Genomic DNA, 13,160 nt, shown 5'->3' on the forward strand with positions numbered 1-13,160 from the left:
GGCAACACTAACACTGTTGACAAAGTCACTGCAATACTCGATGGCAGTACACATTCTGAATTTAAGAGCTTTGGAGGAAACGATACGGATGATTTCCTATAAAACAGAACACATCACTTTACAGCATTCGCGCGCTGCTGTTTGACCGCTGTCGGTCATTAAGACAGTTTTAAAACCATAAATGTACTCATATCAATTAGTGTGAGCGTACACGAAAGCACCGAATCAAGGAGAGAACGTCGATTTACACATCGGCTCCGAAACAACCGTGCAATCCAACATCGAAAATCAGATCACAAACAGAATATGAGAAACACTGTTATATACACTTGTGAGTACCTTACCAGACTAACTAAATCAAGTAGACCACAATCTACGGTGCCGTGAAGACTTGGAGGTCCTTTTTTTCTTTTCTTTTTTTTTTTTTTTTGGACTCGATACCATCTTAACAAAACACCACTTGGTAAAACATTTACAGCGTCACAAAAGTAACATATAAACAAAATGACAACAAATGCAAATATACCACTTATTAAACCTATGATATATAAAGTTGTCGTCAGGGCCTGTTAAATTAATGACCCACGTCTCACCTGCTATAAAGAGAATGGATGTACTGACGTTGTACCTGTGGGATTCGAAACGGCCGGATACTTGGCACACGGGCTATGTACTTCTATAGACAGTGTTCAATGTTTAAACTTGAGTACATGCATTTTTTTTTTACCGACAGCAAAAACAGTGACAATACACAGAATACTGATTCAAGGGAGTGAGTGAGTGTTTGCTCACCGTCACATGGTAATATAAAGAGAAGGTCTTCCAAAAATAGCCTTCATTCCAGAAAAGGAATATAAGTGTTTTTCTATACACATCCCATTTCTGTGCGGGATGACTTTTTTTTTTTACAAAATAAAAGGGTTTAGCAACTGTTCCAGAACACTTTTAAGTACATATTAAAGTTCTCATAATTGCCACTTATGTCTTAATCTTCACGTACACCAGAGTTTTTCTCTTCCTTTTTTCATTTTTCCTAAGCGAGGAGAAAGCGGGGAGAGAGAGAGAGAGAGAGAGAGGGAGGGAGAGAGAGCAGCTACTGCATGATAGCCAGGAACTTGCTCTCCTCAGCGAGCGTGGTGAGGAGAGAACTCATGTCTCCAATTGCCATGTTGTTCAGGCCAGGGGCCACGCTGTGGAAGGTAGCAGATGTTCGGGGGGGTGGTGAGGCGTGACGAGGTCCTGGACAGACCCTGGAAGATGGAGGGACTCAACACCCCTGAGACCAGGCTACCCTGGTCGTAACCGTCTTCCAGCATGGCACCAAAGTCCAGACTTACCCCTCCCTCTAATACACCGGGCACATTGCCATCCACTGTGCTGGTGACCTGGTCCGCACCAGGGGAGAGAAGGGCGACTGAATTCCCGTTACCACCACCTTGTCCCTCAGGCTCAGCCATGGAGTCCAGCAAGCACTGGTCCTCCAGAACGGGGAACGAGGAGGTCTTGCGATCTGCTGCTTCGTAAGAGAGGCAGTCACCAAAGCCCTGTTCCAAATATCCATGGTCTGGGGTCTCCAATTTCAGCCCAGATACCTGATGTGCAAGGGAACAGTGGTCCCCGCTCCTCTGCAGTTGTTGTTGCTGCTGCTGGTTGGGGCAAGACTGGACTCCGCCGGAGCTCTCAGGATTGAGGTACTGCTGGGTCCGGACCAAGTTCCTGTAGCTGTTGATCGGCGGGCGAGGGGCATGCACCAGCCGATTGTGATGAAGAGAAGTTCCCTGGGAGAGGCTGGGGAGGCTGTCCATGGAGGCCCGGTTAAGAGCGAGGTTGTTTCCAACATGGCAGGAGGTGTTACTGTTCTGCTGGAAGTGGCTCTGTTTCTGAGGTCCGCTGGAGGCCTGCTGCTTAAAGCCCTGTGGAGGAGGCTCATCGACGATCTGTGAGAAGCTGGGCCTGCCGAACATGTTTGTCAAGTGACCAGTACCTCTCATCTCTGAGCAGGAGTTCGGGGACGTCTCTAGCTTCACTCCAGCGTTGACACAGGAAGCACTTTGAGACTGATTGACCTGGGCACAACTGTTCTGGAAATCAAGGGGCACTTGTTGCTGAACCACCATGTTTCCAAACCTACCAAAAGGTGCAGATACAGGTCCATGTTCTGTGCCAGGCCATCTACCGCACTGTGAATGATGGATTTGTTCCCTGTGGGGAGACCTGTCAGTACTCCCGGAAGTCACTTCATTCCACTGGATGGGAAGCTTACTGGGGCTGTTCCTCTCTGCTATCTGCTGCTGCTGCTGCTGCTGCTGGAGACCCTGGGACCCAGGGAAGGTCGTATTTAATCCTAAAGTGTGGATCTGGTCCATATCCTCCATAGATAGATGGGAGGAGTCCCTTTGGCTGGAAGCTATTTGGTCCTCACTGTGCACGTAGGAGCCACTGTCCATCTGAACCTGGGAGTGGAGATACTGCACCAGGTCGTCCGGTAGCATATCTTCGTCCCCAAGCAACAGGCCAGCCTCCCCATCATCCTCCATGGCGAGAGCTTCTAAGGCTGCATGTTCCGCAATACTGGGGGTGAACGGCGAGTGCTGCAGGCCTCTCTGCAAGTTGCCCTCCGAGCGCGTGTAGTTCTGCAAGCAAAAGTTGCGCGATTCGGGCGTGGAATGATGGGCCAGAGGCGGAAGAGGGTGGAGGTTGTTAAGGCTGCTGAAGCGTTGCACTGGAGGCAAACTGAAGGTTTCGGGAGGCTGTGTCCGCACTGGGTCGCTGGCCCTCCTGTTGCCGTTCAGTGGTCCCTCGCCAGGATAGAGGACCCTCCTCCTGTAACCTGCATGTCCCACATACCCATTATTATACCCGTTAGTGCCTTCACTGCAGCGAGGCGGCCTGACAAGAGGTGGCAAACAGTGGTTGCTTCCACCGTCGTCCATCATGGCCATGCGAGTCTTCAAACTCATGCGCTCCATGTTGGGTAGAGGAGTGGGAGGTGGGCCCCCAGTTGCTGCTGCGTACTTGGCTTTAAGATGGTAGTGCTGCGCTGGGGTTAAATTGAGCATCCCTCTTGACCCCCCTCCTATGCCTACTCCTGCTCCCACACCTCCACAGCCCCCGCCTGAGGGTATCCCTCCACCCCCTCCTCCCACACCACCTCCATAGTGGCTAGCCTCACTGGACCGGCGGGAGGCGTCCGTGGAGATGGGGTCGTACGAGTCGGTGGAGCTGAGGTTGTGGAGGCGGCGGTGGTGGCCGGCTGCCGTTGTACCCTCGCTCTGGGAAGCCTGGCTCGAGCGCCGACTGGAGAAGCAGGGGGAGATGCCGGAGGAGCGCCGGCTGCTGCTCAGGTAGGCCGAGCTGGTGGCGCTACCGCTGCTGTCGCGCCGGTCTCTGAGCAAATTGAGCACTGTTAGCTCTGTGCTGCTCAGCTCAGCGTGAGCAGGCGGCTGAGGAGCAGACACCCCCGACTGCCTGCCCGGACAGGATCCTGGGGAGACACACAGACAGAGAATTTAGACTGAAGAAAGTCGGGACAGAGAGAGAGAGAGAGAGAGAGAGAGAAAAATTATGTGTGGTAAAAAAGAATATTGCTGGAGAATGAGGGAGAAGGAGCCAAACAAGTTAAGTGTAAGTGTGGAGAGATCTCTCAAACAGATGTTACCATAGACAACTGGCAGCACTTGGCCATGAAACATTACATTACATGCTATTCTCCCTGATTTGATATACAGCTTGATACCATTTTCCAGCGTAACAGTAAATTTTAAGCATTTGTTTTGCTTTAGTCCTTCAGCCAAAATGCGGAACATGGAATCTGGGATCGTTCCTTTCTGAAATTTGTACCCAGAGTCGCGGTAATGTGCAGTTTAACAGTAAAATGCTCACATTAACTCAACCACATGCTGTTGCGTTTGTCGATATTTAAAAAAAAAAAAAAAAGACGTTTAAAAAGAGTTAACCTTACCCTTCCCCAGGATGTTGGGCACTGCAGAACCTTTAGGGGGCGGCGTAGGGGACAGGGGCCCCAGCCTGGGCAGCGCTCCGTTCACCTGCTTCAGCCTCTCCATCTTCATGTGCTCCATCCAGCGCAGGGGGCGGCCGATACTTCGCCTCGCCTGCAGGGTCAGCATGGCCGCGGTCGCCGTGGACACCGTGGAGTCCATGATGGGGGCCGGCTCGCCCTCACACTCCTCCTCTGCCTCCTCTTCGTTTTCCCCTCTCCCCTCGTCCTCCTCCAGCCCCTCCCCTGGCGAGCGTCCGGCGCTCACAGCAAGCTGGACTCCACTGTAGGGATAGGTGCTGACGGGGGACTGGTCACTGCTGCATGTAGACTGACCGCCAGGGCTTGGCTGAGACGTCTGAGGGACACAGAGCGGGGAAAGAAAGTTTATTAGAGGCGACACGAGGGAAAGTATGCAACGTTACATGTCACAAACAATGAGACAATGCAGTGCTTTAAGTGATGCATTCCCTATAATGCAGGACAATGATGATCAGCCAACTGTTACATTTATGCTTTTAGATAAAGCATAGAGGTAGAAGTTTGGTACATTATTGGGACATGGCTAAAGCCTTCTGCTGTGAAACTTCAAAAGCCAAAGTGTTTTGGGTTGTTTTCAGAGAACAGGGTAGGATTAAGGTCAAACGTCAATCATGTTTAGAGGATTTTCTCCCCGTTCATTAGTAAATTAGTCCTCACAGTGCAACCATGGGACACAATCAGGCATAGTTTCAGAGCCCTTGCAGTTTTTTCCCAAAGCCATTAAGCACTGCTAACAGAAATGCATCGCCTTTGATAAAAAACAAAAAACAAAACGCTGTGCAATGATATACGAATTCTTTCATGAACGTTGAGGGATGAGAGAAAACTACGATGAGAACATGGCGTTCATCGTGGAAGAGTCAAGCAGTTGTGATATAATGAGGAAAGTCTGACGGACCATAAAACGATGACCGAGAAAGGAAAGAGAAATGAGACCGGGAAAGAGTATGCAGTGACACCTAGCTCACCTGATTACCCACTGTCCTTAGAAAGGGAAGGAGAGAAATGCCGAAGCATTGGATAGAGGAGAACACGTACTCATTAGAAGTTTTCAGCGTTAAAAGTACGAAACACTAGGCATTGAAACAGTGTGTTAAAGTAAAGGAAGGAAAGTTAAAATCAAAATGAAGTTAAATGTGCGCGAGCAAAGTGGATCTAAAGCCTGAAACGAACTCTTACCATCGGCTTCTCGGTCTTGATGGACTTGACCTGCAGACATTCATCCTGTTTTGAGGTAACATGGTTGTACTCCCTTTGGTCCGTATACCCACCCAGGGGCAGTTGCCCTGGCGACCGACCCTGGCCGTTGCCCCCTGGCTCCCGGGGCTGGGGCGGAGGGCGGGGGTAATCTCCGCGCTGCTTCTTGGTGACGTGCGCCTCGGGCCCGTGTACCGTCTTAACGTGCTTGCGCAAGGAGCTGGGGTCAGTGTAGCGTTTGGTGCAGCCTGGGATTTTACACACATAGGGTTTCTAGAAGATAGCGAGAGAGAGGAGAACATTCAGTTAAAACATCGCTAAAACTGGAAATTTGACAGCACTGGAACATATGAAAGTATATCTATTGGTACCTCATTTGAATGTGTGCGATTCTGATGCTTCGCCCGGTCTGAGGCATTGGAAAAAGCCTTGTTGCAGCCTTCGTGTTCACACACGTACGGTTTCTCTCCAGTGTGGGAACGTAAGTGAGTCTTAAGGTTTTCCAGACGGGAGTAGGCCTTGGCGCAACCTTCAAACTAAAAGAAGAGGAAGAGAACATAACTCAGACATCCTGTAATTTATTATCTCGGGCTTTCAGGTTCCATGCAAAATATCTCCTCAATTATATGATGTCTAGTGAACAAATATGAGCATCCTTACTGTGCACTTGTGTGGTTTTTCCCCGGTATGTCTGCGCATGTGGACCACCAGCATGTACTGCGCCTTGAAGGGCTTCTGCTCTCGAGAGCATTCCTCCCACCGACACACGAACTCCTTCTTCTCTCCGTGGATGTGGTCATTGTTGATGTGCTAGAAAAAGAAGATGAGATAAATCCACTCAGAGCTGCATTACTATGCACACTTTTGGACGGAGTTTGGACGAAGCGCAGCGTAATTTTTCATTCGAGCGATTCGTTATTCATCTTAAGGGAGTTTTTGCGCCGCGGCATTAGAAGCCTTCTCTATTTTCCCTTCCTTTTCATGTTCTGTTTAATTTCTTCCATCTGAACTTCCTTCTCTTTCTCTCTCCCCTCTCTGTTGAAATCAGCACAAAGGCGCGGGAAAAAAAGAAAAAAAAAGAAAAAAGAAAAAGGCAGACTTGTGAGTCTCGGTGTCCGATCTGAACAGGGTTTTCAAATAAAACCCTGTCACTACGCATCACATTTGGCCCGCGCCCCTCTGTGACATGTGTTGACAGTTGTGCTGCCGTGGCAACTTCCAATCTGAGGCTTAGGAGGAAGGGGGGTGGGGGGGGTGGGGGGGGGTGGAGGTGGGAGGGAGGTGAGCAGATAGGGCGAGAAATCAAAAGTTCAGTCAAGGCTTCTGAAATGCGAGGGGCTTTACAACTCCAGCCAAGCATTATATCTGCGAGCACCACCTTCCTCCCGCTCCAAAAGCCTCCTCTCTTCCCCTTTTTCTCCATCCCTTTTTTCTCCCCTTTCTCACTAACTGACTTGTAAAATGGGGTAAGTGGTGGATGTTACAGGAGGATGAAAGAGATGAGGAGGGGAAAGGCATGCAGACGGAGACCCTCTGGGGATGAGGTCAACATCTGGCTCTCTTTCGGAGACAACAGCGTACGGTGGCCTCTGAAGTGCCTTTCCGACGGCAATTTAAACCCAGGGAGACAGACAATATCCTGACCGAAAGAAAGCAGTATTATTACATTCCTGAGCAGCGGAGAAGAGTCTTTTTTACCTTGGGGGTGAATAACGAGGGACGGATGGGAGCAAGGGAGATAAATACAGACTTGACTTTGAATGCTCTTAAATGTCTGGGGAATCAACGCTTTGTGTGAGCACTTATTCACAAGATTGCTTGAGCTATAAAACACGCAGGAACAAAGCAAAAAGAAGTATTCCGGGTCGGTTTCCCTCCAGGCCGTGACACTGTCCTGACAATGTCATCTTTGTACCTTCCCTGCACCCTGCCCACTGGCCAGATCATGACCCCGTGTACGCCTTCGACCACGGCATCCACTGGAATCTTTCTCCGAGACATTTTGACCCCCGCCTCCCGATAATACCAAAGGGGTAGTATCGACAAATGAGTCAGCACGGCAGCAGCAAGCTGAGCGCAAAAAGCAAAGCGTAAAATGGACGCTAACGTATCGGCAAAGAGCCTCCATTATTCTCGCTTGACACTTTTTAATTTTCAAGTGACAAAACAAGACTAATTCCAGGGAAAATGACTGGGGACTGGATGACCATAGACGTCGGTGGAAGTTTCCCCAAGATTGATCTCCTCCCCACCTTGTTCGGAGCTTCAGAAAACCTGACCCGCGCTCTCTTTTTCTTCCTCCCTGCAAAGGGAATCCCTGTGGCAAGCGATCGGTCTGTTGTGACCAGCGTTCAATATCCCCCGGCTGAGAGCGATGGGGTAGAGCGCCGCGGTGTTGGATCACGCCGGCGGCTGGCACAACACCGCGCACGCACGCGCTCACACACACACACACACACAGATGGATACGAGCGCCGGTCGTACAAATGAAGGAGGTCGCTGACGGGTGTGATGCATGAGCCTCCGAGCTGACAGAGAGGGGGACAGGCAGCACGGGGGAGAGGGGCCGCCGAGAAACCTAATGGCATGATCTAATGGCAATTCTTATTGAATCAATAATCTCCATGCTGAGCAGACAGGTCCCGTTGGCCGGCTAAATCGACAAACAGGTGCTGATAGCGGCGGCGCGGCAGGTTATTCATCTTCCCCCTGCCAGCTTATCGGCCAACAACTGTAAAAACGCCACCAAGATGGATTTAGGAGGGAGTCGCGCGACAGGGAGCGCAAGGGACGCGGACACAGGGGACACTGAAGGCGTCTGTGACGTATGAGGGGTGCGCACACACACACACACACAGGTGCAGACACTCTTTTGCTTGGTCCAGACCCCTGCTGCCTGGGGACACGGCAAAAACAACCAGAACCATAAATAGCACTAAAACACATATTTACACATAAATTGGAGTTTTATGTTTTAAGCTCGGGATTTAAAATGACTTTCTACTTTCTCTAACCCTCACATCTCTGCAGCACGCACGAGTCTGTTATACACGGACTCGTATCATTTTCTCTGCTTTTTCCCAGCATTTGCCCACTTCAGTATCCATCTCCACGTCTCCTTATCAAACCCTCTCTGGGACATAGCCCCCATGCATTAGAATGCAAGCGTGCATGAAAAGAGGGCCTGTTTACAAGGCAATTTCACTAAGCTGTGGGACCCGCAACACCGTTTAGCTTTATCAAACACCGCCTAATAAATCATATGCTCTTTTGTGATGTCAGTTGCTGAAGTGCTTTGTGTAAAGAGAGGAGGGGGGTGTGGAGGGGGGGGGGGGGGGGGGGGGGCGGGCATGAAAAAAGGCAAAGAAGGGAGGGAAGGAGGGAGGGAGGAAGTAAAAGGGGAAACTGAGGCTGAGGGAAGGAGGGAGGATGAGAATAAGCGAGCGAGCGAGCAAGGGGCAGGGAGCTAGAATTGGCATGTGTAATTCAGCACAGTCTTTTCATCTTAGCATAAGATACTCTAGACAGATAAGGGGCCTAATCCTTCTCCTGATCAAAAAAAAATCTGCATTTTACCAATTAAAGGCCTGCGCCAGCAGCCAGAGGAGGGGGGCTGCCTTCAGACTGCGCCTACGTTTATCTCCCTTTAACACCGGGGAGGCGCGCAGCGGCCGCCTCAGCAAGGCTGCACACAGGCAGGGCCGGCTCCCCGTGCGAGAACAAGGACATAATAGCGCCACCTGTGTGGATGACCTGGAACTGAACGGTCGACTCGGTGGGGGTAGAAAGGGCCTGATGAGCAGCGGGAACACACACATGCAGACCACCCCGAAAAAGAGTCCAACACGTCTTCTAAAAGCAGTCTGTGACAGATGAATTCTTGAGTTCACACCAGTTCAGCATAGATTATTTAAGTGGAGAAGCAGCGGTCAAAATCAAACAAAACTGAAAGCTGGGAAGAGCCAGAAATACATTTAGTAATGAAAACGTTTATGCTGTTTCAGAATTGATCAGCTTTCATTTACTTTTTGCCTCTGTGATGCAATGACTGTCTCTGCATTAAAACAAAGGGGACAATATGGCCTACATGGAATGTGGTCGTCGTGTAACGGCGGTGGAAAATGTACAGCTCCCTTGGCGAACTCTCCGCGGTGAAGTATCAGAAACAGATCAATAAGGAAAATAAGAAAAGATTGTTGAGCAAGGCCATATTAGGCAATTATGGGAGTGTGGGGTTGGCATGAAAAAAAGCCTACTTCAAGAGAGACATTAAAGAAGCCACCAGGCCTTATCTTTAAAAGTACTCCCTCCGAGGGGAAAGAGGGGAGGGCGGGAAAATGAAAGAGAAAATGAGAGAGGGAGCGAACGGGGAAGCGAAAGAACGCCGAGCGGCGAGGGCGACGGAGAGGTGTACAGAGCCGAAATGCAATAAATGAAATAAATAGAGCAAACTAAAATTGACACCCGCCTCGCTTTTGCTGACTGGGTAGGCCAGATAAGTGAGCCAAATTGCATAGATCTGATGTTTATCTTATCGGCGGCACCAAGAGCGCTTAAACGCGGATGATAAAGGAACGCCGTGGCATGTCATGGTGAGAGCACGTTTGAGGGTGTAAAAATACGCATCAAGAGCTCGGCAGGAGTGCTTTTGAACAAGGTGGAAAGCGATGAGGGTGGTGTGGAGGCTTAATTCTAAAATTAGGCCAACCACAAAGAAAAGGGGGATATTTGAATCGGTGCAGCGGTTTACTTTTCTTCTTTTTCACTTCAAAAAAGACTTTTATTTCATGACACGCAATGAAAATTTTAAAGACCGGCGCTGCCGGATGAATGCATGTGTAAAGTTTGTGCAAAAGCCACTGGTGAAAACGGTTAGAGCCGGGCATTTTTTTTTTCCTTCCTCATCATGTTATTTTCCCCAAAGCTATTTCAGAAGACAAGTACAGGGGGAAGGGACGCGCCATTGTTTGGTTATATGAAAATCCCCCCACCCCACCCATCCCCGAACCCCTCCCAGTGTGTGTGAGGAGAGCCACTGTGGTCCAAATACTGTACTTATCCTATTACTGAGGGGGGTGGGGAGGGGGTGGAGAGATAAGAGCATTTTCTCGTCCGCTCTGCTGAATTAGAGGGCAGGGATTCTGTAGGCGAAGACTTTTATTGGCATCTCTCCGCATATCTGCATGTGCATAGGAAATGAGAAATAATATCAGGAAGTCAAAAGCTGGGGGGAGAAAAAAGAAAAAAAAAAAGAAACAATTCCAAGACGGGAAAAATTGGAAAACTAATGATGATTTTGTTGCATCTACACGGCAATCTGATAATAAGTGCGGCTTGGCGAGGTTAGGTCGGGTAGAGTGTATGTGGAGGAATGGGAGGACGTTGCTTTGTTTGGACGGCCACCTGGTGTGACTACAGTAGGGGGAGGATGCGAGCAGGATTTTCCTCTATTAAGAAACCATCCTCGCCTCATCTCCCACCACCTTAGCTCATCCCGGCCCCTGAAACAGGGGCAAGAAGTTGTCAAGATCCTCAACCTTTGAGCTGAGCCCTTCAAACACGGGAGGCAGCCCATTCCGTGCTGAGGATATCAATTATAGATAGGGGTTACCACCGCAGCTGAGGATTGCGATGTCAAGACGGCAAATAGACAGCTGTGGAGAGCTGAGGATCTTTCTATCAGATGTGTGGCGATGTGTGTTTCAAGTGCACGTGTGTGCGTGCGAGCGCACTTCGCCGTCCTCTATATTGGTGTAATTTCATCACTTCTCCAACTTCAGCCTCCGCTCGTTCAGTTAGCCGAGCGGTTCGCAGGCCGCGCGAGAGCAGCAGAGCTAATAGTGTCAGCGTAAGTAGCCGTGGTGGGGGCAACCATAATGTCATTAATATTTAGCTTTACGCTGAGCCCTCGGGCGCAACATGATGAGAGCCATCCATCTCCGGGGCTGTGTGAGAGTTCTGATAACAGACAGGAGGGGGTCCGGTCCGGTGCAGGACACAAAGCTCACATCCGGACTCTGGGAGGCTTAACCCGCCAAATCAGTTAGCACCGTTCAGCTGTGAGATGTGCTCTCCAGCTTTTGAGCCCATTACCAGAGTCCCTGGATCCAATCAGGAATCCAGCAGCAGTATCAGTCAGCGCCTGCAGCTCTGACTCGACTGCAGGCTGCTGCTGCTGCTGCCCAGACACACAAGGCAGAGGTTGTGGCCTGATAGGAGGCATTGTCCAGAATAGCACAAGCTTCTGTTGATGTTGTCGGAATCTACTGAGCTTGAGGAAAGAAACTGTGAGACCGCTCACAGCACACAAACACAAAGTGGTGTGTGTTTTCTGAGTGGCATCTTAGAGTTGTGAACACCCTGTTGTGTCTCACTGCTTGCCTGTAAGTAAAGCTGGAGAAGAACTGGGGTCAAATGTGAACACTTCTCAGCCCCGAAGAGGCAATGAACTGTCTGAACATCTGAAAATAAAAAATTCGGTGCACAGTTTAGTGACACCCCCTGACGGGTTTGAGGCGCTAAAGTGAGTTGCCAATGTGCTGCAAGGGTTACATGGACAATCAGCTGATATCCTAGGTTCTGGGGGGGGGGAGACCGCGGCATAGAAGCGTATGTGCTTATCCCCCAGTCCAAAACTAGCGAAACCTGTCATAGGGTAGATAAAAGGGGGCCCCTAAAAAATGGGATTGTGGGGAATTGTTGATGCACGGTAGGGGCTTGATAGGTATCAGGGGGTTTATGGTTGTCATCGCAAAACACAAAATATACCAAAAGGCAGCCATCTTTTTTTCACAGGGCCAAAAACAGTTGCTTGGTTTGCCTGCACCGACGAGGACAGTCAAATGTTCTGACTTGGACTTGGAATAAACCGATATTTCTGACATGGGAGCAGCAGGTGTGTTGATATGGTCGACTAGTTGCTTAGTTGCACATCCAAGACACATGATTATTCATAGCGTGTCTATGAACGCAGCAAATATACGTCTTAAATGCGGTTTATACATCTGCGGGACACAGACAGCGTAATCTACGCATGTAGCCTGTGTCGGTGCGAGCCATTTATGCTGCTCGTCAGTCTGGCTCGCTCTGTAAAAACACCACCCAAACACTAGGCGGCGCTGTGTCTTTTTTGCCAGTCGGGTTATTTTTTGCTTCTACTTCCTGACTTCCTGAAGTCGTACAAATGTTTGTATCTCCGAACCTCCTCAGTTAACCTTTCCTCGATGTGTTCCATCTTTATTGATCAAAACAATCAATTTGAAAATTGCAGAAATGGAGAAGCAACCGGAAATATCAAAGCGGACCAATCACAGCTCTTGTGGTCTGTGTAGTTACATTTCTGAGGAGGAGCACGTCAGCTACGGCGCTAGGCTTTGTGTACGGTCTGCATATGCTCTGCGCTGTTGCCATAGCTACAGCGTCAAATTAACACCAAAGTCGAAACCACCGAGATTCTCACTTTCAGCTACCAATTTAAAATGGTAAATGGTAATGGCCTTGCTTTTATATAGCGCTTTTCTACCTACTGGCACTCAAAGCGCTTTACAGTCTCAGACACATCTACCCATTCGTTCACACAAGCATACACACATTCACACACCAGTGCCACGCACTGGGAGCAACTGGGGGTTCAGTGTCTTGCTCAAGGACACTTCGGCATGTGGCACGTTCCGGGGATCGAGCCGCTAACCCTCTGGTTCGTGGACAACCCGCTCTACCTACTGAGCCACAGCCGCCCTTGTCTCTCATCGCTTTGTAGCCGACAGTCTAGTCAGCTGTCTAGTGGACGTTCTAGACTTTGGTTCCCTTGGCTCCCTTGGTTACTTCCCACCCCAAATGTTTCCGAATGAAACAAGCAGAACATCCATGGTGAAATTAGTGGTAGGAACCAAAAGCACAGAGGTTGTGTCGGTCTGTGTTGAGC

General features: G+C 49.7%; 1 protein-coding gene across 1 annotated transcript in view; it reads right to left on the reverse strand.

Moving 5' to 3' along the window:
- Positions 1–6: 6 nt before the first annotated feature.
- The window catches only part of gli3 (GLI family zinc finger 3), a 90,975-nt gene continuing 77,821 nt past the window's right edge, over positions 7–13,160 (reverse strand). Inside the window, 6 exon segments of the mRNA XM_084565994.1 lie at positions 7–1,216; positions 1,218–3,484; positions 3,962–4,355; positions 5,219–5,509; positions 5,608–5,772; positions 5,897–6,046. Of these exon segments, the coding sequence (XP_084422120.1) occupies positions 1,094–1,216; positions 1,218–3,484; positions 3,962–4,355; positions 5,219–5,509; positions 5,608–5,772; positions 5,897–6,046 (3,390 nt within the window). The 3' untranslated portion in view covers positions 7–1,093.

This window comes from Chelon labrosus (genome assembly GCF_963514085.1).
Source record: "Chelon labrosus genome assembly, chromosome: 18".
In the NCBI taxonomy this organism is placed as follows: Eukaryota; Metazoa; Chordata; class Actinopteri; order Mugiliformes; family Mugilidae; genus Chelon; species Chelon labrosus.